This window comes from Palaemon carinicauda, chromosome 6 (assembly GCF_036898095.1).
Source record: "Palaemon carinicauda isolate YSFRI2023 chromosome 6, ASM3689809v2, whole genome shotgun sequence".
Lineage (NCBI taxonomy): Eukaryota > Metazoa > Arthropoda > Malacostraca > Decapoda > Palaemonidae > Palaemon > Palaemon carinicauda.
Window position 1 is genome coordinate 87667183 of NC_090730.1, and position 27374 is coordinate 87694556.

At 45.7% G+C, this 27374-nt stretch overlaps 1 protein-coding gene across 1 annotated transcript in view; it reads right to left on the minus strand.

Annotated features, from left to right (window-relative positions):
* Positions 1–27374, minus strand: part of LOC137643134 (carboxypeptidase D-like) — a 194005-nt gene that overhangs the window by 144609 nt on the left and 22022 nt on the right. Inside the window, exon 2 of the mRNA XM_068375984.1 lies at positions 23083–23459. Coding sequence (XP_068232085.1) covers positions 23083–23459 — 377 coding nt within the window. The remainder of the gene's footprint in view (positions 1–23082; positions 23460–27374) is intronic.

Sequence of the window (27374 nt, forward strand, 5' to 3'; positions counted from 1 at the left end):
TATATATATATATATATATATATATATATATATATATATATATATATATATATATATATATATATATATATATATATATATATATATACATATATACATACATACATACATACATACATACATATATATATATATATATATATATATATATATACTGTGTATATATATATATATATATATATATATATATATATATATATATATATATATATATATATATATATATATATATATACAGTATATATGTAAGCAGAGCAGGGGAGTCAGAGTCGGAGTTGAGGCCAATTTGTGGACTAGAGGACTCGGAGTCGGTAAAATTCCACCGACTCCGACTCCACAAAAATGAGATTTTTGCGCTGGAGAAATATTCTCTTTTGGTATCCTAAGTCACACTTTTTTCAAAGTCGCTCAAAAAACGTTTCATATTACCCGCCGTTTTCTTTAACACCCTCTCGAATAAAGGCAGTCACTGGGAAACACGTGTAGCTCCTACCATCTCTCATCCATAAGCCAAACCAAAACAATAATATTATACATGCGATCAGCTGTTCTCTCCACGCACGAGTCTCTGGACATTAAAGTTTATTTCATGATTAACTCTTCATTTAATCACCATTAGCCATTTAAAAGGTAGGAGTTGTTACTGATTCATAGTTTTATGCAGCACATATATGAATAATCTTAGAATTTACTCATTATCTATATGACGGGTGTTTTGATTACAGTTTCGTGTAACCTAGGAAAAGCTGAATCCAAGAAATTACGTGAAATGTTTTCAATAAAACAATTACTTACTAGGCTAGTAGGTTAGTAATGATGAAATGCTATTTTGACTAATAGGCAACATAAAATAAGAAAATTATATAAAAATATTTAATTATTCTTATTTTTTTTTTTGGAGTCGGAGTCGGAGTCGGATGTTCAGAGTCCCGACTCCTCAGCCCTGTATGTATGTGTGTGTGTATATATATATATATATATATATATATATATATATATATATATATATATATATATATATATATATATATATATATATATATATATATATATATATATATATATATATATATATTATATACATGCATAAAAATATATATATATATATATATATATATATATATATATATATATATATAGACACACACACATACATACAGTAAAACCTCTACACACGGTTGCCTTTACATACGATTGTTCCAACATCTGTCATAAAATTCGATCAAATCTTCGTCTCAACACCCGACATCATGCTCCAACATCCGACGTAGACCATACGCGTAGATTTTTTCGAAGCATCGGTCGTAGTTTCTTTGTAAAGATATATATATATATATATATATATATATATATATATATATATATATACATACATACATACATATATATATATATATATATATATATATATATATATATATATATATATATATATATATATAAAAGAAAATAAGTTCAAACACAAAAAAAAAAAAAATAATGGCAGTCCAAAATAGGCGAGGAGGAAGAGCGGTAACAACCGGTCTCCATCCGAGCCAAAAGTTAAATGAGCTAAATCACTGGTGTGTGAGCAGGAGCGGTAGCAAGCTACCCCACCCCATACCCCAGCTAACTAGCGGTAAGGGTAGTTAACCCTCGCTAAATTTTAATGGCTCATCATTTCAGCTTCGCCAAAAGTAATAACGCTAAATAAATAGCGTAGGTTTGTATTCCCGTTACGGAACAAAAATAGTGTACAGCATACAATACAAGAAGAGGATCTGTAAAATGGGGGCTAGCAGCAGTAGTATTAGTGGACTGTCCTCTAATGAATACCTTCAGCGGTTTGTCAGCCCTGAGATCATTACACCCAATGACCTATTCAGGAATTGAGTCCTGTCATTTACCTTTGGATTGTAGCATTGTGAAAGCCTCTGGAGTAGCTGTAATGAAATACCACTTAAGAACTGTTGGCTCAGAAGAAGAATCTGAGTAACTATTAACCTGTTGAATTATATTTGATTTTAGCCCAAATATATACGCTTATGTTGATCTTTAATTATACTTATATATATGTATATTATATATTACAGGATTAATTCCTAAGAGGCTCTGTCTGGAGATGTGTATGTCTCTCCTTCTGGTTTTGAGGACCTGCATTTTCATATTATTGTACTTTTGTTTTTTCTCTCATGGATTAAATAAAAAAAAATTATTTTTGTAAACCGTAAGCGTTTCTTTCTCCTACATAATTCTGTCCCCTTCTCAGCCACCAATCAAGAGTTTTATTTCTTTATGATATTTTTATCTCTCCTAATGTTGTAATGTTCAAATAACTTGAAATATAGTACAAAAAAATCTTCCTACCTTGAAAACATGCTGCCATTATTTATATTGGACTCCATGAATGCCAAAAATAAGTGAGACTGATACCTCTAGAATAATATTAAGCAACTACAGCTCTATCTGGGTCCCCTTGCCCAGTACAAAATCAAAGGGTGGTGCTCAGTACCCAGTTCATCCCAGATTGTTTACTTTTTGCACAGATTTCTGGGTATTTTACCATTTTATAATTTTGTATAGTGAACGGAGTGTGGTCGGCATTCGGACACGGGCAGTCTGTGTGCTACACCTGGCCACAGTCCGCAAACCACTGCATCGCGATCTGCGGCGATGCTCATAAGAAGGGGTGGAACGTCTTGAGGGTGATCGTCGGTAAGGGGGAAAAGACGACCAGTCTCGTCCAGCGCAGCGGATAACAGATGGAGAGCGAGCCACAGGCTGACGATCGCTCCTAAATTGAAAATCCACAGCAGGCGAGCATCGGTCAAGAGGACTGAAACGTTGGCTGTGGGCAGAGAAAAAGGTTATGGATCTTTAACACTGTATACATTAAAAGGCCCCAAATTTGGCAAGCGCAAAGAGATTTTTCACAGGTTTTAGAATGTTGCATTGTCCATGGCGTCGTTCTCGAGGTGCGCCGCATTAGTCTTTGTTTTGATACGACACGGGTAGGACACACAAATTGGAGCTCCAAATATTCACAGAGATACAGCTCTTCAAAGTTTTTTTTGGTTTCAAGGTTAGTACCGCATTGCTAAACTGTATTGAAATTTCAATTTTTTATACTTTTACATTTTTCTAAATATCTCAGAGTGATATTTATGAAAGCTAATGAAATTTTCACTGAACATTGGTGAATCTTTTCGCTATGCAGTGATGTTGCCATCTTTGTGTTAGGCTCCTGGATGTTCGAGTAAATAGGGGAAAACTAACAATTTATTTTTCAACTTTTTAGTTTGGCAAAATGCCAAAGAAATTCCCTTCTGAGAAGAGACTCGATGAGATTTTGGAATCTCTTAGTGAGTTTAGTGATATTGAGTGTGCTGGGGAGACGTGTTTTTATCAGAAATATGGTGACGTGCCCAAGGTGGACACCATCGACCAGGGAAGTGTAAGTAATTTTTCCCGCTCAACACGCTCCTTCTATTCGACACCATCCAGCACCTCTTCGCAAAAGTGAGCCTCCATTTCCTCTTTCTTCTTGTTTTCAAAGCAAGAGGATACAATTCCCTTTGAAAAAGGTTAAGATGTCTGTACCATGCGACGACGACGATGTAGATGACCCTTCAATGACTTTGACCTTGACCCCTTTCAGGAGCCCGTCAGGGAAGGACCCCTTCTCATCAAAAACAAAGTGAAGTGTTTGTGATAATAAACAGGTGGTGCCTGAAGAGCCACAAGTGAACCCAGTGCCTTTTATCATTGCCCTTGGAAGTAGTGTCAGTTGGCAATGTACAGTTTAGTGCCAGGGTCATTCCCTCAAGTGGTTCAGATGAGGGGACCTCGGTGCAAATGATGTTGCAGGCACCTGGGACATCAATAAACTTTCAAACCTGTGTGAATGCCGCCCAGGTGATATCAACAAGTTCCATCTGTTTGCCAGCAATCAGTGGCAACCCCCCCCCATCCCCCGTCTTTTTTGAGTGCCACCCCACTGCCTTCAACGAGTGCCACACTAGTGCCTTTAACGAGTGCCACACTAGTGCCTTTAACGAGTGCCACCCCAGGTGCCTTCAACGAGTGCCACCCCAGTTCCAGTGCTATCTCTTACACCAAATGAACTGAAGAGCAGGAAAGGGGCAAGAGGTCCTTTACGTGATGATGATGGTTCCCCAATTGCTCGTTATGACAAGGACATATATAGGGCAAGGGATGGAAATGTTTGGCATCGGGATCCCAATCCTCGATTGGCCAAAATCACCAGCCCCAACGCAGTGCCATCTTGGTAATTGACAGAGACTGCCAATAAAATGAGGAACTCCCATGAGTTATTTGACCTCTTCATTCCAGATGAGGAGTTGGCACCAATGGCAGTGTTCACTAATGACAGGATTTTGGCATTTAAAAATAATTATAGGATCCACACATCCACTACAGAGGACACTAACATCTGAGAGCTAAAGGCTATGATTGGCATCCTTGTAATGACAGGTCTCAGGAATGACAATCATGTGTTTGTCCCACAAGTGTTTCCTCCACTTGAAGGATGTTCCCTTTACAGGAGCATCATGAAAAAAGCAAGATTTGACTTCCTTCTGTGGGAAAGATTTGTTGGTGCCTGCAGGGATGCCCATGTACCCGACCCTTATCTTTTCATTGATGAACAGTTGGTGCCATTCCGTGGGAAATGCCCTTTCAAGATGTACATCCCAAACAAACCTGCTAAGTAAGTATTTTTACTGTTTTAGCTATTGCTATCATAATAATAATAATAGTAATAATGATAATTATTATTATTATTATTATTATTATTATTATTATCATCAATATTATTATTATTATTATTATTATTATTATTATCATTATTATTATTATCATTATTATTATTATTTTATCATCATTACAACATTTTATTATCATAATTGGTATTATAATAACTCATTATTTTTAATATTAGTATTAGTTTTAATTTTTCCTAGATCAACTTACCTGTCATTTTAGTGTATATTTGTTCTATTATTTTAGAATTTTACTAATTAGTCATTTGTTTTATAGATATGGCATGAAGATAGTAATGTTGTGTGATGCTAAAACACATTTCCTATGCAATGCTATGCCCTACCTGGACAAGGGAACTGTGGACTTGTCAACCTACAAAACACATGGGGAATATTATATCATGTAACTGACTGCCCCATATCTACATTATGGTACAGTGGTGGCAAGTGACAACTGGCTTAGCTCTCTCCAAGGTGCAGTGCCTCTAATGAAGAAGGGTCTGGACTTTGGTGGAACCATCAAAGATAAGCCATACCTCCCCAAACCACTATCTACTATGAAAATCAAAGTGAGAAAGTCTGTTGCCATGTACCATTATGAAAAGAATGTCACGCTGATTTCCCACCAAGCCAGCAAGACAAAAAGGGTGCAGCTCCTAACTACCATCCATCATAGACCTTCCATGGTTGAGAAGGTCAAGACAGACACACAAATGTTCTACAATGCCACTAAAGGCAGTGTTGATACATCTGACCAGCTTTGTGCTAATACTTCCTGCATTAGAGCCAGCAGAAGATGGCCTCTGTGTTTTTTTTTTTTAATAACATCAATATGATATCTACAAATGCATATATCATGCATCAAGAACAAAATGCAGGGGGCCACACATTGTCAAGACATGCCTTTGGATTACAAGTAGTTGATTATTTAACAAGAAGATGGGCTGTTTCTAGACTACAAGCAAAGACCTTGCTCAGGGTGCTGAGGTACTGCATTGGGTCTGTTTTTAATGTTGACCCTGAACTTCCAGTAGATAGTGACTGGGATGAAAAGTGATGTTAGCCAGAAGAAAAGGAACAGATGGTTTTTGTGTCCTCGTTCTTCAAATAGGAAATCCTCTACACGTTGCATGCAGTGCAAGAAATGCGTATGTTCACGGCATTATTAGGAAACATGCTCGAGGTGCCTGCAGAAGTGAGGTAAGAGCACAAACTTCATGTTATTTTTACAATTTCCTATTACTGAACTTTACTTTTGTTTTGATTATGTATATTTTGATGGTCTTATATGGGTTTTTGAGAGATATATGAGGAAAATACCTTATGTCAAATGACCCTCCCCCCCGAATTTTTTTTTTCTACCTTTTTATTACTCATATTCAATTTTTTTTACTTGTTTTGTGTTCTAGGATGATTAATGTACAAGTATATAAAAAATTAGAGATATCTTTTAATATTTAGGTGGTTCTTGAGTGACATATAGGGGAAATACCCTATGTCAAATGGAATGGTTATTGTTAAATAAGAAACTTAAAGAATTAAAATATTATTATTAAGAAAGTCATATGGTTCAAAAGTTGAAGTCTCAGTTACGGTACCACACAAGCAATAGTGCACCCGCTTTGGAACTTAACCAAAGCAGGGTAAGGGATGACGAGGTTCAAAGATGGCGGGAGGACTTGTTGTCGGCAGGAGACTGTCAGATGGGCGAGTGGGAGCAATGATAGCGAGACAACGTGGAAGGGTCAGGAGAGGGCGAGAGTTAGGACTCGCAAAGAGCTAACGCCTCGGCAGCAGCAGAGGCGATCATAAGGGACACAGGTGAAGGATCCTGCCAAGCGCCACACTGAAGAAGCTGAAGTGAAGCTTCTTTGGAAGGGGGTTCAGATACTCCAAGGGTTGGCCACACCTCCAGCACATCTGAAAGAGAAAATGGCTTCCCGGAGGCCAGAAGTATAGGGGTTCCTTTACAGGATGCAACAACAACCCCGGTACCCCAAGGTTGTCAGGGATTAAGCTGGTCTGCGCTTCTACTCGATTGCCAACCCCTCCCCCGGAGAATGACAGGCGAGGAGCTTCAGTAAGAGGTCTAGGAGTGCGGGAAGAGGAAGCCCGAGTTCTCTTCGCCCCTGAGGAAGTCCCCGAGGAAAGATCTCTCTCTTGGACTTCTCTTTCCTACGGCACCCAAACTTCTCCCACTGGGAGGCAAGCCACTCCCTATACTCGTCACAGGGCAAACCCTGCTCACAGCAATGCCCCCTGCAGATTGGACATCGAGAATGAGGGTGGGTCTCAACTGAGGACATGCAAGTGCCGCAGAAGCGCCCTTCAGGCCCAGGACAGGTACGCATGGGAGCCTCAAAGAACACACACATCTAAAAAGTAAATAATTTAGCGTAAAGCCATACCGTCTTATAGCCAAGCCTTAAAAGGAGAGAGCGGACATATTCGATCTCTATCAGCCAAAAGAAAAAAGTGACGTAGTTCACCGATGTGTGAGTAGATATAAGTGGCTGGGTACCCCCAGCCAATCCCCTACCCTCCTCATGCCACCTCACATTAAAGTCTTATTGGATAACTTTATAGCTGCGCCGTAAGATAATCCCTATAAATAGCGTAGATAATTTGAATTTTTCCTAACCATACAAACCTTAGCTATTTAATTAGAATATTACTTTCGGCGTAGCTGAAATGACAAGCCATTAGATTTTTAACGAGGGTTTACTACTCCACCGGTAGTTAGTGAGGGGGTAGGGGAGGGGTAGCTAGCTACCCCCCCCCCCTCACACACACACCTGTGCTGAGCTCACTTTGCTTAGAGGTAGGACTTCCCGGGGGACAGGGCTGGCGGGCAAGTTTGATTGAATAGCTAAAGTTTGTATGGTTAGGAAAAATACAAATTATCTACAAATTTGTCATTTGTTCCGTAACCGAAATACAAACCACGCTATTTAATTAGGGTGACTTAACCCTTAGGTAGGGTGGTAAGTCCCAGCTGTACTGGCTCTGGCTTTTGCCCAGGGACTCAGTGTCTGAGTGTGTAGAACTCAAGATAAGGGGTCCCTGCACCTCGCAAGTGCCTTACTCTGCAAGGACCGCGGCCTACGTAAGCTAGTGTGTGAAGGAGTGAAGTGTGACTCGTCCTAGGAAGTTGACCTGGAGTCCTTTAGACGGAAATCTAGGTTAGGACAATCCCAATACCACCTCATAAGGGTATGGGGACGTGACAGTATTAACTTAATACTAGGAACACAAGGAAACATGGTTTACCTGCAGTGGTTTGAGGTCAGCTGTGCAGAGAACCCAAGATGCTGCTTTCCCCAAGAGAGGGGAGAATGAAGAAAAGAATAAGGGCCAGGCATACCTTTTCATTCATGCAGACTAAAACCGGGTAACAATGCCCTCAACCTTCTGCTACTTGTCCATTAAGGAGCCTGAGGTTTAAACCAGCTGTTGTGCAGCCACCACAGGGCCGATAGAGAACGTATCGAGCCTCCTGTGTGTCACGGCTTGCAGGTAGTGGGCTGTGAAGGTCGTCTGACGCTTCCAAACCCCTGCTTGTAGAACCTGCGTCACAGAGTAATTTCTCTTGAATGCTAGGGATGTAGCGATGCCCCTGACATCATGTGCCCTAGGGCGACGTGACGGAGGAGGGTCAGGATTCAGGGAATGGTGGATAACCCTGCAAATCCAAGCTGAGATTGTATTCTTAGTGACCCTCCTTTTCGTCCTTCCTGTGCTCACGAACAATGCTTGCACCCGAGGACGAATTGCAGCTGTTCTCTTAAGGTAGAGCCTCAGACTCCTTACTGGGCACAGTAGGAGATGGACTGGGTCATCTGTTACAGAACGGAGACTCGAAATCCAGGAGGAGTCGAACAGGGGGTCCGGAACTCCTGGATTCTGATTCTTAGCTACAAACTCAGGGACGAATCTGAACGTTACCTCCCCCCATCCCCTTGAATGGGCGATGTCATACGAGAGACCATGAAGTTCGCTGACTCGCTTAACCGAGGCTAGAGCAAGCAGGAACACCGTCTTCCAAGTCAGGTGGCGATCAGAAGCCGGGCGTAATGGTTCGAAAGGAGGCCTCTTAAGAGACCTGAGGACTCGAACCACGTTCCATGGAGGTCTCACTTCCGACTGGGGGCAGGTAAGTTCATAACTTCGTATGAGTAGAGAAAGTTCCAGCGAAGAGGAAATGTCCATTCCTTTGAGCCTGAAGGCAAGACTTAAGGCTGAGCGATAGCCTTTCACTGCCGAGACTGAAAGGCGCATTTCTTCCCGAAATACACGAGAAACTCCGCCATTGCTGGAATAGTAGCATCAAGTGGAGAGATACCCCTTCCACGACACCAACCACAGAAGACTCTCCACTTTGCCGGGTAGACCCCTGCGGATGACTTTCGCAGGTGTCGAGACATCCTTTCCGCAACTAGTTGCGAAAAGCCTCTCTCTGTGAGGAGACGCTGGATAGTCTCCAGGCGTGAAGTCGTAGCGATGCTACAGCTTTGTGGAAGATGTTGGCATATGGTTGTCTGAGTAGCTCGTGTCGAGGAGGAAGTTCTCTCGGGAGTTCCGTCAGGAGCTGCAGAAGGTCCGGGAACCACTGCGTGATGACATAGCGGAGCTATTTAGATCATTGAAAGGTTGACCGATATTCTGGTCTTGTTGAGTACCCTTCTCATCAGACAGAATGGGGGAAAGGCGTAGACGTCGATGTTGTCCCACCGTTGTTGAAAGGCATCTTGCCAGAGTGCCTTGGGGTCCGGGACTGGGGAGCAGTACAGCGGGAGCTTGAAATTCAAGGCTGTCGCGAACAGATCCACCGTTGGGGAATCCCACAAAGTCAGGACTTTGTTGGCTACTAGACGATCCAAAGACCACTCGGTACTCACTATCTGAGATGCCCTGCTCAGACTGTCGGCGAGCACATTACTCTTGCCTGGAATGAAGCGATGGGATAGCTGCTGTGAAAAGGTACCTCCCTGTTTGTTGATGTAAGCCCTTACCGTGGTGTTGTCGCTCATCACCACCACGGAGTGACCCGCCAGATAATGTTGGAACTGCTGAAGTGCCAGATATACGGCCTTCATTTCTAGTAGGTTTATGTGGAGGCACTTTTCTAATTCTGACCATAGGCCTGAGGTCCTGTGGTTCAGAACGTGGGCCCCCCCCCCCCCCTTTTTTATGAGGCGTCCGAAAACAGCATCAAATCCGGGGGGAGGACGAGAAGATCCACTCCTTTTCGGAGGTTTTCGTCTGTCACCCACCACTGAAGATCCGTCCGTTCTGCAGGACCCATAGGGACCAAGATGTCCGGGGAATCATGTCCTTGACTCCACTGGGACTTGAGTTGCCATTGCAGGGATCTCATCCTGAGGAGACCATTTGGAACTAGACGGGCCAGAGAAGAAAGGTGACCGAGGAGACGTAACCATGATTGTGCTGGGAGTTCTTCTCGTCTGAGGAAACGAACTGCGACCCTCCTCAGCCTTGCTATCCTGTCGTCTGATGGGAAGGCTTTGTGGAGATTGGTGTCCAAGATCATGCCTAGATATACCAGTCGTTGAGTTGGAAGCAGAGAAGACTTCTCGAGATTTACCATGATCCCTAGATCTTGGCAGAGTCACAGAAGCTTGTCTCGGTGTCGAAGAAGGGTCGACTCCGAGTCTGCCAGGATCAGCCAGTCGTCCAGATAGCGGAGGAGACGGATGCCGATCCTGTGTGCCCACGAAGAAATCAGTGTGAACACCCTGGTGAATACCTGAGGTGCTGTGGAGAGACCGAAACACAGCACCTTGAACTGGTAGATCTTGTTGTCTAGGCTGAATCTTAAGTACTTCCTTGAAGACGGATGGACTGGGATCTGGAAGTACGCGTCCTTCAGGTCAAGTGTACACATGAAGTCTTGTGGTCTCACCGTAAGTCTGACCGTGTCCGCCGTCTCCATGCTGAACGGGGTTTGTTTGACAAACCTGTTCAGGGCTGATAGGTCGATGACTGGTCTCCAGCCTCCAGACGCCTTCTTTACAAGAAAGAGTCGACTGAAGAAGCCTGGGGAACCATCGACGACCTCATGGAGAGCGCCCTTCTTTAACATGTTCTGGACTTCTGCCCGTAGGGCTTGGCCCCTTGCCGATCCCATGGCAAAAGAGCTCAACGACACTGGATCCGCTGTCAGGGGAGGTAGAGATGTTATGAACGGGACGCGATATCCCTGACTGATTACAGAAATCATCCAGGAATCGGCCCCGAGTTGCTGCCACCTGTCTGCGCAACTTTGAAGGCATCCTCGAAAGGGCTTCGACACCGTTGCCTTCGCTGCCACAGCCGGTTTCGTTGTCTTGGACGGGCAGGGTGTTGAGGTGCCGGAGGTTTATAGGGCTTTGATGTAAGAGCCCTATGAAGGAGGGAGTCCTGGTTGGACTTCCTCCACCTCTCGGCTGCCTGTTCCAAGTCTTTAGGCTCGAACAGGTTCTTCCCTAGAAGGGGAGAATGTCTGAGCCTGCTGACCTCAACAGCTGGGACTTTCGCGTGGAACCTCTCTGCCACCGCATCACGACGTTTCAGGATTGAGTTGGCCCATAAGTTCGAGACTTGGTGGGCCAGAGACTCAATGGTGCGGGTGCCCGAGAGGAGGAAGGTCTCCAGGGCCTACCTGGTGCTCTCCTTAGACGAATCTTCGGATCGCAACAGGATGCCAAGAGATCCCAGCCAGATGTCAAGCCCCGAAGTACCCTGCATGGCACACTTTGCGACCTTCTCCTGGCTTATGATCTCAGTCGCCGAGAAAGTCACTTGCCAGCTAGAGTGTCTCTCAAGAGGGACTCCCTTGGTAAGCTCTTCCACAGAGTGGTGCAGGGGAAGAGCTAAACAAGCCTCCTCCAAGATCTCGAAGTACCTCCTCTGTTGGACGCGAGGAGGCGGGAGGAGTTTGTTGCCAGCCGTGGAATGGATGGAGGAGGCGAGCTCGGAGGGCTGGCCCTTGACCTTATCCCTGGCACTCTTCACACCTTGGGACCAGGGCAAAGCTGCACTGGCCTTAGTGGGTTTTTGAGTGCCAAAGACTGAGTCCAGGACCGTGTCCTTGCCCTCGCGAGGAGGAATCTCAGGATCGGGAATCCAGTTGAAATGCCTCATCAGGGTCAGGACTTGTCAGAAGGTATGCTCTGACTCTTGTGGCTCCCCTCCTGGAGAACTGGCAGCGAAGTCTCCCGTCCCCAAAGGCTCTTCTTGGGGGGACACATGGACGTTCTCCGCGGGTCTTGTAGGTTCTGGACGGATCCTTGAGGATGACTTGGGGACTGTCTTGGAATCCTTGGGTTCTCTCCTGGGAGGAATACAGGACTCCAAGAACGACGTCTGAGGGCTCTTCTCTGCTCCCACCTGGGACGATTCTCCAGCGCGAGGTGGGGTTTCTCCCATTAGTGCGATGGGAGAACGCCTCACCTCGTCAGACTCCCCTGAGGGCGGAAAATGCTCGTCCATGGGAGAGAGAGAAAACGTCTGGGGGGGGAGAGGGAGCCTTCCTCAAGTATGTCCGAGGAGCCAGCTTGATTCTCGGAGAAGTTACCACGGTTTCTACTCCTCTCTTTCTCTTCCGTGGGGTCGGAGCCGCCATAGTTTTGAGACCCATCTCAGCGAAGGCAGGTTTGACAGCCTGCACAACAGCTCTGATGAGGGATCCAAACCATGGCTGCTTACTGACAGCAGCGCTGTCAGAGACTCCCTCTGACTCTGAAGGGAAGGGGATCGGGCGATCCTTTGGAGTAGACACAACTGCTGGACCTGCCTGGAAGGAAAGGGAAGAAGAGGAAGGTTGGTTCCTGGACCCATATGGCGATTTCCCTCCCTCCTGCGAGCGCGCTGGTCTGCGCTTGCAGGGGGGGGGAACGTGAGGATGACCTGGCTGCTCTCGTTCCTGTAGGCTCGCGTGGTGGCTCGTGCGGTGGGTCGCGTGGTGGCTCGTGCGGTGGCTCGTGCGGTGGCTCACGTGGTGGCTCGCGCGGTAGCTCGCGTTGTGCCTCCCGATGAGAAACGCGCTAGGGATCGAGCGTGATCGGTCGCGAGCGCGTGCGGGCGCGCGGGGATGATGGCGAGGGTGTGCGTGGGCGCGCGGGGATGATGGCGAGGGTGTGCGTGGGCACGCGGGGATGATGGCGAGGGTGTGCGTGGGCACGCGGGGATGATGGCGAGGGTGTGCGTGGGCACGCGGGGATGATGGCGAGGGTGTGCATGGGTGCGCGGGGATGATGGCGAGGGTGTGCGTGGGCACGCGGGGATGATGGCGAGGGTGTGCGTGGGCGCGCGGGCGAGTGTTGGCGCGCAGGAGAGCGATGGCGCGCAGGCGAACAATAGCACGTAAGGCGTGTAGGCGAGCGACTGCGCACAGGTGAGGGTGCGCGCGGGCGCGTAGGAGATCTCAGAGATGGCGAGAGGGCGCGTTGGCGCGCTGGCGAGCGATGGCGCGTAGGCGATGGAGCGCATGGGCGCTAAGGAGATCGATGGCGAGCAGTTGCGCGATCTGAAGAAGCAGGAAGCGCAGGCGGGAGTGCAAGCAATTGCACGCGCGATGGAGATTGTTTGCGAGCGCGTGGGCGCGCAGGATCTCGGCGAGCTCTAGGCGAGCGCCCACGCGCAGGGGTGTTACCCCTAGCGCGTGGGCGTGCAGGAGGGCGCACAGCAGGATCTGGTGTCTGCGCGCGATGGCGCGTAAGCAATGGCTGACGAACTGGCGAGGTCCTATGGCGCATAGACGAACGCTGAAGAGAAGGAGAAACTTGGTTCTTCCTTCTTGCGCCCAGATCCGAAGATCGTGGGCGCGCAAGCAAACGATGGCGTGCAGGCGAACGCTGGCGAGCAGGAGATCGTGGGCGCGCGGGGCGCGCATCAGGATGAGGGCGCGCAGTTGTACGCAGGCAAGGAGAAGACCGCTGGCGAACAGGAGAGCGCTGGCAAGCAGGAGAGCGCTGGCGCACAGGTGAGTGCTGGCCAGCAGGAGAGCGCTGGAGAGTAAGAGAGCGATGGCGAGTAGTCTCAGCTGCAGAAGGTCTCTGGGGCGCTGTCTCCGAGGATGAAGTTCTGAGTAGAGAGGGCTTCACTGCAGGCGAGCGCTTGCGCGCAATTGCGCACGATCGCGCAGGAGAACGTTGAAGCGCAGGGGATACCTGCCGCTTAAGGGACTTGCTCACATTGTGAGAAAGCCCCTTTTGCCCTGAAGGGACCAGTGCCCGTTGGAAAACGGGATGCGTGGGCGCCCAAAGCGAGTCAGCAGCCAGGAACGGAGACGGCAGGTCCGAAGGTCTGGCAGGCGAAGGAGAACAATCGGCAGAGAGGTCCAAGAATGCAACTGCAACGGTCGGTGCACAGCGAGGAGGATCCTCTGCGGGGGACTGCGACGGAGAAGAGCCGAAGAGGGGCCTCCTAACTCCCTTGTGAGGACAAGGAAGGCCTCTACGGCGAAGAGGAGGGCGAGCCTTCCGACGGATACGTCCTCTGGGGGCGGCAGGCAGACCATCATCAGTCCTTCGAAGAGGAGTCTCTGTCAGTGAACTCCCACGAGGGGGAGAATCACCTGCAGGAGAGACCGCAGGACTTAGCTCCTCCCTCGAAGGATGTTCGGAGGGAGGAACTAAGCCTTCAGCTGCATCAGGAACCAAGGCAGGGGTTTGACCTAACTCGTCGGAGGCCCCTGCCACAACAACGTCGACGATAGACAGAGGGTCAACCTCTGCTACCACCGGTGACTGTTTGACAGTAGCCCCCAACTGGATTAAGTCAAACAGGGTTTCCCTGGAGGGCGAGCCTTTAAGCCCCAAGGAAGCCCAAAGCTGCAACAAATCCTCATTAGCAACAGTGTTAAATGCTAAATCCTCCCCCAAGGGAGGAGGAGGAGCTGCCTCGCTATGGGAGGCAACTCCCTCTCCCGAACCCCGAGGTCGGTCAACAAAAGAACGGCCTACGCTACCACTCCACGGTCTCTCGGAAGAGGCCGCTCGAGCGGGAGATTCGGAGGAGGTTCGGGCTACGGAAGAAGAGTCCTTGGAATTTTCTTTTTTCAAGGAAACCTTTGAAGGAGAAAGATCCCTTTTGGACTTCTTCTTCCGGCACCGGGAAAACCTCTCCCACTGGGAGGGAGACCACTCCCTACACTCACTACATACTTTGTCTCTATCACACCGTTGGCCCTTGCAGAACGGACATAAGGTGCGAGGGTCTGTTTCGCCCTCCGACATATATATACCACAAGGGCGGTCAGGTAATCCGGGGCACTTCCGCATAATGGTAGAGGCCAACTTCCAAACACACACTGTAAAGAAAAAGCAAAAAATGTTATTTTTATTAGTAAAATAAATTTTTGAATATACTTACCCGATAATCATGTAGCTGTCAACTCCGTTGCCCGACAGAATTCTATGGAGGGATACGCCAGCTATCACAATACTAGAAGGGGGTGTACTTACCCGCGCCACCTGTGGCCAGGTACTCAAGTACTTCTTGTTGACACCTCCTCAATTATTCCTCGGTCCACTGGTTCTCTATGGGGAGGAAGGGAGGGTCGATTAAATCATGATTATCGGGTAAGTATATTCAAAAATTTATTTTACTAATAAAAATAACATTTTTCAATATTAAACTTACCCGATAATCATGTAGCTGATTCACACCCAGGGGGGTGGGTGAAAACCAGTGTACAAGATTAAAGGATAGCTAAGTATCCCGTATTTCATATAATCAGTTATCCACAATAACAATGAAATAATAAGTACCTGGTAAGGAAGTCGACTTGAACCGTTACTCTGCCTTTAATAAGATCGTCTTCCTTACTGAGCGCAGCGTTCCTCTTGGGAGGCTGAATCAACTCAAAGGTGCTAAAGTATACAGGGCTGCAACCCATACTAAAGGACCTCATCACAACCTTTAACCTCGGCGCTTCTCAAGAAAGAATTGACCACCCGCCAAATCAACAAGGATGTGGAAGGCTTCTTAGCCGACCGTACAACCCATAAAAAGTATTCAAGAGAAAGGTTAAAAGGTTATGGGATTATGGGAATGTAGTGGCTGAGCCCTCGCCTACTACTGCATTCGTTGCTACGAATGGTCCCAGGGTGTAGCAGTACTCGTAAAGAGACTGGACATCTTTGAGATAGAATGATGCGAACACTGACTTGCTTCTCCAATAGGTTGCATCCATAACACTCTGCAGAGAATGGCTCTGTTTGAAGGCCACTGAAGTAGCCACAGCTCCCACTTCATGTGTCCTTACCTTCAGCAAAGCAAGGTCTTCTTCCTTCAGATGAGAATGTGTTTCTCTAATCAGAAGCCTGAATAGTAAGAAACTGAGTTCTTAGAACTTGGAAAAGAAGGTTTCTTGATAGCACACTATAAGGCTTCTGATTGTCCTTGTAAAGGTTAAGACCTTTTTAGATAGTACCTAAGAGCTCTAACTGGGCAAAGTACTCTCTTCAGATCATTCCCCACCAAGTTGGACAGGCTTGGGATCTCGAACGACTTAGGCCAAGGACGTGAAGGAAGCTCGTTTAGCAAAAACCGAGCTGCAAGGAACATGTAGCCGTTTCAGATGTGAAAACAATGATCCTGCTGAAGGCGTGGATCTCACTTACTCTTTTAGCTGTTGTCAAGCACACGAGGAAAAGAGTTTTTAATGTGAGGTCCTAAAAAGAGGCTGATTGGAGAGGTTCAAATCTTGATGACATAAGGAACCTTAGGACCACGTCTAGATTCCAGCCTGGAGTGGACAACCGACGTTCCTTTGAGGTCTCAAAAGACCTAGGGAGGTCCTGTAGATCTTTGTTGGTGGAAAGATCCAAGCCTCTGTGGCGGAAAACCGCTGCCAACATACTTCTGTAACCCTTGATCGTAGGAGCTGAAAGGGATCTTACTTTCCTTAGATATAACAGGAAGTCAGCAATCTGGGTTACAGTGGTACTGGTTGAGGAAACTGCATTGGTCTTGTACCAGCTACGGAAGACTTCCCCTATAGACTGATAGATTCTGAGAGTGGATGTTCTCCTTGCTTTGGCAATCGCTCTGGCTGCCTCCTTCGAAAAGCCCCTAGCTCTTGAGAGTCTTTCGAAAGTCTGAAGGCAGTCAGACGAAGAGCGTGGAGGATTGGGTGTACCTTCTTTACGTGAGGTAGACTTAGAAGGTTCACTCTTAGAGGAAGAGTCCTGGGAATGTCGACCAGCCATTGCAGTACCTCTAAGAACCATTCTCTCGCGGGCCAGAGCGGAGCCAACCAACGTCAGCCGTGTCCCTTTGTGAGAGGAGAACTTCTGAAGTACCCTGTTGACAATCTTGAACGGCGGGAATGCATACAGGTCGAGATGGAACCAATCCAGCAGAAAAGCATCCACGTGAACTGCTGCTGGGTCTGGAATCGGAGAACAATACAACAGGAGTCTCTAGGTTATCGAGGTAGTGAACAGATCTATGGTTGGCTGACCCCACAGGGCCCAAAGTCTGCTGCAAACATTCTTGAGAAGGGTCCACTCTGTGGGGATGACCTGACCCTTCCGTCTGAGGTGATCTGCCATGACATTCATACCGCCCTGAATGAACCTCGTTACCAGTTAGCTTTCGATCTTTAGACCAGATGAGTAGGTCCCTTGCGATCTAGAACAACTTCCACGAAAGAGTCCCTCCCTGCTTGAAGATGTAAGCCAGGGCTGTGGTGTTGTCAGAGTCCACCTCCACCACTTTGTTAAGCTGGAGGGACTTGAAGTTTATCAAGGCCAGAATAACCGCCAACAACTCCTTGCAATTGATGTGAAGTGTCCTTTGCTCCTGATTCCATGTTCCCGAGCATTCTTGTCCGTCCAAAGTCGCACCCCAGCCCGTGTCTGATGCGTCCGAGAGGAGACGGCGGTCGTGTTTCTGAACAGCCAAAGGTAGACTTCCTTGAGAAGAAAGCTGTTCTTACACCACGCGAGAGAAGACCTCCTCTCTTCGGAAACAGGAACTGAGACCGTCTCTAGCGTCATGTCCTTTATCCAGTGAGCAGCTAGATGATACTGAAGGGGGGGGAGGTGGAGTCTCCCTAACACGATGAACAGGGCCAGCGATGAAAGTGTCCCTGTTAGACTCATCCACTACCTGACTGAGCATCGGTTCCTTCTCAGCATGCTCTGGATGCATTCTAGGGCTTGGAAGATCCTTGGGGCCGACGGAAAAGTCCGAAAAGCTCGACTCTGAAGATCCATACCCAAGGAGACAATGGTCTGGGATGGGACGAGCTGAGACTCCTCAAAATTGACCAGGAGGCCCAGTTCCTTGGTCAGATCCATAGTCCATTTGAAAATCTCCAGACAGCGACGACTTGTGGGAGCTCTTAAAAGCCAGTCGTCTGACGGAGCCGGACACAAGATCATGGTACTGCTGCACAGTCTGTGAACTGTCAATCATGGGCAAGCGAGGAAGTACAGTGACAACCCGAATCTGTCTAGACTGTCTGGGTCGTACAGACAAACTCCTTATCGGGTTGCTGAGGTTGCCGCACTGCGTCACAACAAGTCACTTCTGTTGGTTGTTGAACGTCTTCCCCGTGACACATTGACTCCGTAAACAAAAAATCCTCTAACAAGGACTAAGCTTGGACTGCATGTCTTGTAACACAGCTCAAGGTCTATGGGAGCAGGTGTGGTAACAGACGGGATTAGCGACTGAAGTGGAACCATTACCTTCCCTGGAAGCATGTTATGCTTAAATAAAAGTCCATAGGAGGCTATGCAGCTAAAGGCTCCCTCCAAATGACAGAGTCCTCAAGGGAATATCAGAAGGAGGGAGAAAAGAACTTTCTCATCTACAGGGACCATATCCTAGAAAAGCTAAGTTCTCTCAGTGAGGGTTCACTGGTGCAAAAGCAGCAGACTAGAAGGCAACGTTATGAAACTGCTTGACAGTCTAGTGAGTTGGCAACAACCAAAGATGTGTGACTGAGAAGCATGCGGTAAGGTATGCAGAGCATGTTGTATGCAGAGTATGCTGTATGCAGAGCATGCTGTATGTAGAGCATGTTGTATGCAGAGCATGCTGAATGCAGAGCATGCTGTATGCAGAGCATGTTGTATGCAGAGCATGCTGAATGCAGAGCATGCTGTATGCAGAGCATGTTGTATGCAGAGCATGCTGTATGCAGAGCATGCTGTATGTAGAGCATGTTGTATGCAGAGCATGCTGAATGCAGAGCATGCTGTATGCAGAGCATGTAGTATGCAGAGCATGCTGTAAGCAGAGCATGTAAGGTAAGCAGAGCGTGTGCATGGCGTTTAACATTTCTCAGAAATTCCATGACCAGTGCTAGAGTGCTTTATGCATGCTTGCATGGGGTTTTAATATCAACATAATATATACCTTACATTCATAACTCATGATTCATATTTTTGCCATATTTTGCGATATTGTTAAAAAAATATTGCCAGGAATACAAATATATTTTTATAAGTAATACAAATAACCTCCATTATCATAAGGTTTGAAAATGGAGGTAAGGTATGCTGAACAGCAGAGTCAGAACGAGCTGGAACAACAATAGTTGTGGTTTCCTCTTCAAGACTCTGTTGAGGGAACACCTGAGGCTCAGTCTGCAAAGGCTGATCAAAGGAAGTAGCAGAAGGTAGGCGCATGGGTGGAGGAGGCTGACTCCTGGCATGAGTGGCTGAACTCAAGGGTTGCGCTTGCTGAGTGGTTGGCGGATGCGCAGTAGCAAGTTCCTGAGGAACGAGTTGAGGTTCCTGCAGTGTGAGCTGAGAGCGAAAAGGTAGTGGCTGCGCAGAACGCAGTAAAAATCTCGCAAGTTGAGACTCCTGAGGCGCAAGGCTAAGGTGTTGAGGTGCTTGCCTTGAGGAGGGTTGAGCTCGCTGCAGCGAGAGCTGAGGAGACTGACTCATGGATGGGAGAGGTTGTTGTACCTCAACCGAGTGTAGCATCACTGGTGGAGCAGCAAGTGGAGGCGGAGGAAGAGAGGTATAATCCTCCTGATCCCATTGTAAAGGTTGCCTTAAGGAAGGCGGAGGCTGAACACCACTGGGAACAGCAAACTCAGAACGTGGCTCAACATCGTACGCCTGGCAGGTGGTACTGCGATCAGGCGGAGCGAGCGCAGGCGGAGCGAGCGCAGGCGGAGGGAGTGTAGGCGGAGGCGGAGGCGCAACACTCTCAGCCCGACACTCACGCATCAAGTCCGAAAGCTGTGCTTGCATGGACTGTAGTAGAGTCCACTTGGGGTCGGCAGAAACTACAGTAGGCTGAGGTAAAGCCTTAACAGTCGAGCTCTGTTGTGGCAGAACCTTACTCCTCTTAGGCGGAGTGCATTCAACTGATGACTGAGGAGAGTCAGAGCTAACCCAATGACTGCATCCGGGTTGTTGAACTCTAACTTCGTACGTCTGGCATAGGTCTGGACTTTACGTTTAAGAGGTCTTGAGACCTGAGACCAGCGTTTTCTCCCCTAAATTTCTTCTGCAGACGAGCAAAATAAGGGCTCAATCGTCTGCGGGTGGGAGTGACGGTCTCGGTAAGACACGCCCACAACCACCGAGGATACTTCTGTGCGCCGATCAAGGCCTGCTGAACCCTTCTGCCCTTCGACATTGCTTCTCCCCTGGGCTTGGGAGCTTGCAAGAGGTCCCGGACTGGGAGGACGACTGGCGCGCACAGAAGTACCCTCACGCACAACACTGACACACTTTGCGCTAATCACTTATCACTTTGATTTTCTGTTTGCACTTATTTCACTGAACTCGAAACTTTAAGTGGTTTGTACCTGAAACACGCAATTCTATCCTTTCTCAAAAGTTAGTAATTGCGAAAACAGAATTACAATGTAACAGAAAAATCTAATGAAAGATAAATAATTCAGTGGCTGGAAAGAGACTAAACACTAGATCACTCTAGAAACGTTTACCTTCTTCCCCTAAAGAGACTAGGGAGAAGAGCAAAAACGATAACAACGTTACTCGCTTGAATGAAACGTTTATCCTCCTCTTTCTCCCTCCGTCTCTATCTCTCTCTCTCTCTCTCTCTCTTGACTTAGAACCTGAGAGAAGAGCCCAATCATATATATCGTTAAAACATATTATTGTTAAAGGAAAAAACTGAAATATTTCCCAAAATGAAAAGTTCCTTTATTAGGATTAAAACCATTAAGTTAAGAAAGAATGAACAAAACGCTAGACACGGTTACTCTTACTGCAACGTGAAACCGTGAAAATTCTTTCTCTATCGTAACGATAGAGCGCAAGTTGAACGTTCTGAACGTCAACAACTGCAGAGACAAAACAAAACGTTAGTTCAACTTTGAAAACAGTACGAGACTATCAAAGAAATTCTTTCAAAGACATTAAAATAGCATAATATGTTAACAGGTAAAACCAAAATGACGGGCTCAATGTTAATTAACTTCGGTACCAAGAAAAGACCGCCTACTATTAGGAAGGTCGAATATAAACAAACATAAAAATTAATTTTAATAAGTTTATAATAAAAGGAAGTTAATAGAAGAGGCCTATAAGAGGCGGAGAGATATAAAATAAATCTATAACTTTTGTTAAGCAAAATTAAGAAAGAGAGTCTATACTCTCTTAGACACCAACACTTCCGTCTAAGGGAAGGGTCGGCCATTAAAAGGTGAAAGAGAGTTCATACTCTCTTCGTCACCATAATTAATCAAATTAATTCCAAAAGCTAACTAAGCTAATATAGAAGTTTCCAGTAAAGCGACAGCCGAAATCAAAGAGAAATACTTCACCAAAGTCGTGAAAATACTCCAAGAACATAAGCGTATCCCAGAACGTCTTGCCGGAAGCACGACAGAGGAATAATTGAGGAGGTGTCAACAAGAAGTACTTGAGTACCTGGCCACAGGTGGCGCTGGTAAGTACACCCCCTTCTAGTATTGTGATAGCTGGCGTATCCCTCCATAGAATTCTGTCGGGCAACGGAGTTGACAGCTACATGATTATCGGGTAAGTTTAATATTGAAAAAGATTAAGGCTGTCAATAAGCGAGGGTGGGAGCAGACACGTCTGTTCATCACCCGAGCTAAAAGCAAAGTGAGCTACTCACCGGTGTGTGAGGGGGGGAGGGGTAGCTAGCTACCCCTCCCCTACCCCCTCACTAACTAGCGAGAAGGTAGTAAACCCTCGTTAAAAATCTAATGGCTCGTCATTTCAGCTACACCGAAAGTAATACCCTAATTAAATAGCGTGGTTTGTATTTCAGTTACAGAACAAAACTATATTTTACTTAACATTCTCTCAAAAACACAGCCTTGATACTTTTGTTACTTTTGTAAGTCTCTAAACTTGGAAAAGTAATATCTTTCTACAGTTTCACACAAATACACCAACTATTATGCCTTTTAACATTATATAGAAGGGATAAACATCAATATTAATCTTTATTGGACATAAAAGGGAAGATGGAATAGTTACAAAATCCAAGATGCTAATGATGATCTATCCACCTATTTGCATTCACTGTGAAGAAAAGCTTAAAATATATATAAAAACATTACAAGAATGTTTTCATATACAGTATATAAAAAGAAAAAAGTCAAATGGCCGGTAAGTTAGAGCAGAGAGAGAGAGACAATGTCTCTACCCTTGAGTCAAAAGCAAAGTGGGTTCACAGCCCAGTTGTATGAGTGGGCGGAGTAGCTATTACCCTCCACCCTGCCCCGCTAACTAGCAGGTGGGTGGTTAACCCTCGCTGAAAGTCTAATGGCTTGTCTTTCAGCTTCCCTGAAAGTAATATCCCCTATAAATAACATTGGTTTGTATTTAGTGACGGAACAAACAAGCATTGACATCAACACAGTATTAACTAATATATATTTGGAGTACTACTGTACAACTGTTTTCAAAGAATTGTTCCTATATTGTTGGTTCAAACAATTACCTAACTGAAAAGTGGTTTTCAAACAATTATTTTCAAACAACTGTTTTCAAAGAATAGTTCATAATGCCTGACGGATATACCACCCTAATAACATAAGAAATAATGAACGAGGAACAAGATCAGCTGCACCAAAATCTTTTGACCACCGGAGGCTAATGCTACCAACTATTACTGATTCCATTGAGGCAGACATATGGCCAGTGAAAGAAAGCATTACTAACAACTAAGCGGCAAAATATAATCAAAAACTATTTCCATGACTGACAGGGATCATTAGAATATTTGTGGCTGGCATTCTTATTATACTTTATCTATCCACTTCGTTCCCAAATCTGCTATGTGAATATGAGCAATAAAGTCTAGATTTGGATATGAAACAATAAAAAAAATGTTAAATTACCTGGCCTGCTTCAAATCCATCAGGATTCATCGAGGGCATTAGATGAATTTCCGTTGCATTGATAAGTTGAGTAATGCGGTCATCCTTCATATAATTACTAACAAGATATTCAGCCAAGAAAATAACCAACTGTCGGCCAACTGTTTCATCTCCGTGCATGTTAGCAACATACTTAAACATTGGCACACATTCCTTTCTCTCTTGGATGTTTCCACTAATTTTGATAACAATTAGATCCCGACCTTGAACAGATTTACCAATGCTATAATGGTCAACTAAATGTGGATGACTGGTCTTAAGTTCTTCAGCCAATTTCACAACATCCTCATAGTGATGGTAGTGTGACATATCAATACCATCAGCTTGTGTCACGCCATCTGTAAAAGAAAGAACAACAAATTGTATTTTTCTGAACTATATGTATAAACCCGAGTCTTACAAAATAGGAGTATGTCTTCAGCTATGTTGGAACAGTCATTAAATCATTATCATGGTACTGTACAGTAATATACTTCTTCATGTTGTTTGGTCTATATCATTTCCAACTTTATGTTACTCATCTTTATTTATCATTCAGTATAAAAAAATAAAATTTCTGTAAACCTGTTTTAAGAGACCTTAAGGCTGTCTCTTCATTGCACGATAATAATGAAAAATAACAAAAAAACTACAAAATTATAAAATGCGATAGTAAATTTGAAAATAGCAGTATACACAGAGAAAGTATTATAAACAAAGTAAAACATATGCTATGTGTGATTAAACTGTTTTGATCATTCTCAAAGGTGCAGAGTACAGCATAGGACACATTCAAGCATGTATCCTGATTGAAGCATAGTTGGTTTTGTTACTTTGTGGAGTCGAACAACTAATTCGAGAACGATTGTTAACTGTATGATATGCTTAATGCTTAAGCTGTTACTATGAAACATTAAATGAAAATGAACTACAAAATTTCAATAACTCAAAACAAAAAATACAATATGATAAAAAAAATCAAAGTAGCACATCTCGAACAGCTTCACAATTGTTCCAGTAAGAAGGAATACTGCCTAAGCAAGTATAGTACCGAAGTTAGCTGTTTACAAGTGTTCTCCTGTGCTATGTGTACACAAAGTTATCCTCTTTAAACTAGGCAATCTTTCTTGCCCTTAGGCAAGCCCCACAAGAATGACAAATTCATAGATAATTTGTATTTTTCCTAAGGATACAAAACATTAGCTCTTTATTAGGGGTTACTAATTTTGGCGAAGCTGAAAGGACGAGCCATCAAAATTTTAGCGAGGGTTAACTACCCATTCCGCTAGTTAGCAAGGGTAAGTAGGGATAGCTTGCTACCACTCCTGCTCACACACCTGTGATTTAGCTCACTTTGCTTGGAGGTAGGACTTCAAGAGGGATAGGGCTGGCGGGTAAGTTTGTATAAATAGCTAAAGGTTTGTATCGTTAGGAAGAATACAAATTATCTACGAATATCATTTGTTCCATAACCGGAATACAAACCTATGCTTTTTACTAGGGATGACTCACCTCATAGGAAGGGTATACGTCCCTACCAATCTGGCTTTACCTGGGGGCTCCTTATTTTGAATAGGTTTGTACCAAAAATAAGTAGTCTCTGCACCTTGCTAAACCTTGCAATGTAAGGTCTGCTGCCTACGCAAGCTGTGTGCTGAGATGTTTAGAAGTGTGACTGTCCTGGTAAAAGTTATTCAGTGTCTTTGTAAGAAAAACTGTTGTAACCAGGACTTTCCCAATACCACCTTGCCAGGGTATGGGGACGCAACAGTATTAGCTTAATACTAGGTACACAAAGAAGCATGGTTTACCTGGAGTGGTTTGAGGTCAGCTTGTGCAGAGAACCCACGATACCGCTTTCCCAAAGAGAGGGGAGAATGAAGAAAAGAATAAGAGCCAATCAAACCTTTTCATTCGCGCAGACTAAAACCGGGTAAAAGTGCCCTCAACCTTCTGCTACTTGTCCAATAAGGTGCTTGAGGTATTATACCAGCTGTTGTGCAGCCACCACAGGGCCAATAGAGAATCTAACGAGCTTCCTGTGGGTCACATCTTGCAGGTAGTGGGCTGTGAATGTATTTTGACGTTTTCACACCCCAGTCTGTAGAACCTGTCACAGAGAAGTTTCTCTTGAAGGCCAGGGACATAGCTACACCCCTGACATCGTGAGCTCTGGGACGACACGAAGGACGAGGGTACGGATTCAGGGCGTGGTCTATGACCTTGCGAATCCAAGCAGAGATGGTGTTCTTGGTGCCCCTCCTCTTGTTTTTCCCTGTGCTGACAAAAAGTGCAGGCACACTGGGACGGGCTGCAGCTGTTCTCTTGATATACAGCCTCAAACGCCTCACTGAGCAGAGTAAGAGATGATCATGGTCATCTGTTACGGAGCGGAGACTTGAAATCTGGAAGGAGTCAAATTGGGGATCCGCCACTCCTGGATTCTGAGTCTTGGCAACAAACTCAAAAGACAAAGCTGAATGTTACTTCTCCCCATCCCATTGAATGGGTGATGTCATATGAGAGACCATGAAGATCATTGACTCGTTTGGCCAAAGCTAAAGCTAGTAGGAACACCGTCTTCCAAGTTCAGCAGCTATCTGTTGCCTGTCGTAATGGTTCACAGGGAGGTCTCCTCAGAGGCCCGAGAACTCAAACCACGTTCCATGGGGGAGGTCTCACTTCAGACTGGGGACAGGTAAGTTCGTAACTCCATACGAGTAAAGAAAGTTCCAGCGATGAGGAAATGTCCATTCCGTTCAATCTAGGGGTGAGGCTGAAGGCCGAGTGATAGCCTTTTACCACCGAGACTGAAAGACGCATTTCTTCACGCAAATACTCACGCAAATACACGAGGAACTCCGCTATTGCTGGAATAGTGGCATCGAGAGGAGAGATACCCCTTCCACGACACCAACCACATAAGAGGAGGGAGTTCTCTAGGAGACTTCGTCAGGAGTTGCAGAAGGTCCGGAAACCATTCCGCATGATCCCATAGCGCAGCTATGAAAGTCACTGAGAGGTTGACTGATGTTCTGGCCTTGTTGAGTACCCTCCTCATCAGACAGAAAGGGGGAAAAGAGTAGACATCGCTGTTGTCCCACAGTTGTTGGAATGCATCTAGCCAGAGAGCCTTGGGGTTTGGGACTAAGGAGCAGTACAACGGGAGCCTGAAGATCAGGGCTGTTACGAAGAGATCCACAATCAGAGAGCACCACAAAGTCAGGACTTTGTTGGCTACTAGATGATCCAAAGACCACTCGGTACACACTGTCTGTAATGCTCTGCTCAGGTTGTCGGCGAGCACATTCCTTTTGCCTGGAATGAAGCGTGCCAATAGTGGTATCGAGTGAATCTCGGCCCATCTCAGTACTGTATCTCTACTGCTAGATGGGATAGGGGCTGTGAAAAAGTACCTCCTTGTTTGTTGATGTAAGCCACTACTGTGGTGTTGTCGCTCATCACCACCACTGAGTGGCCCGCCTGGAACTGATGAAACTGTTGAATGGCTAGGAAGACGGCCTTAATCTCTAAGAGATTTATGGGGAGGTATTCTTCTGACTCTGACCAGAGGCCTGAGGTCATGAGTTGCAGCACGTGGGAACCCCATCATAATTTCAAAGTCTCTGAGAACAGCATCAAATCTGGGAGGAGGACGAGAAGATCCACTGCCTTTCATAGATTCTCATCTGACACCCACCATTAGAGGTCCCTCTGTTCCGCTGGTTCCATGTCTTGTGAGTCAAAGGCTTGATTCCACCTGGACTTGACGCCAATGAAGAGGTTGAATCCTGAGGCGACCGTTGGGAACTAGACGGGCCAGAGATGAAAGGTGCCCGAAGAGACGTGGCTACATCTGGGTTGGAAGTTCTTCCCGTCTGAGAGAGGGTCTTGCCACCTTTCTCAGCCTCATTATCATGTCATCTGATGGGAAGGCTTTGTGAAGATTTGTGTCTATTACCATGCCTAGGTATACCAGTCTCTGCATATGAAGCAGGGAGAACGTCTCGAGGTTCACTATGATCCCCAGATCTTGACAAAACCTCAAAAGCTTGTCCACTAGGATTAGGCAGTTGTCCAGATAACGGAGGAGACGGATGCCAATCCTGTGTGCCCAAGATAACACTAGGGCGAACACTCTGATGAAGACTTGAGGGGCTATGGAAAGACCGAAGCACAACACCTTTAACTGGTATTTCCTGTTGTCTAGGGTGAATCTTAAGTAGCCTAATTCCTTGAAGACGGATGGATTGGGATCTGGAAGTACATGTCTT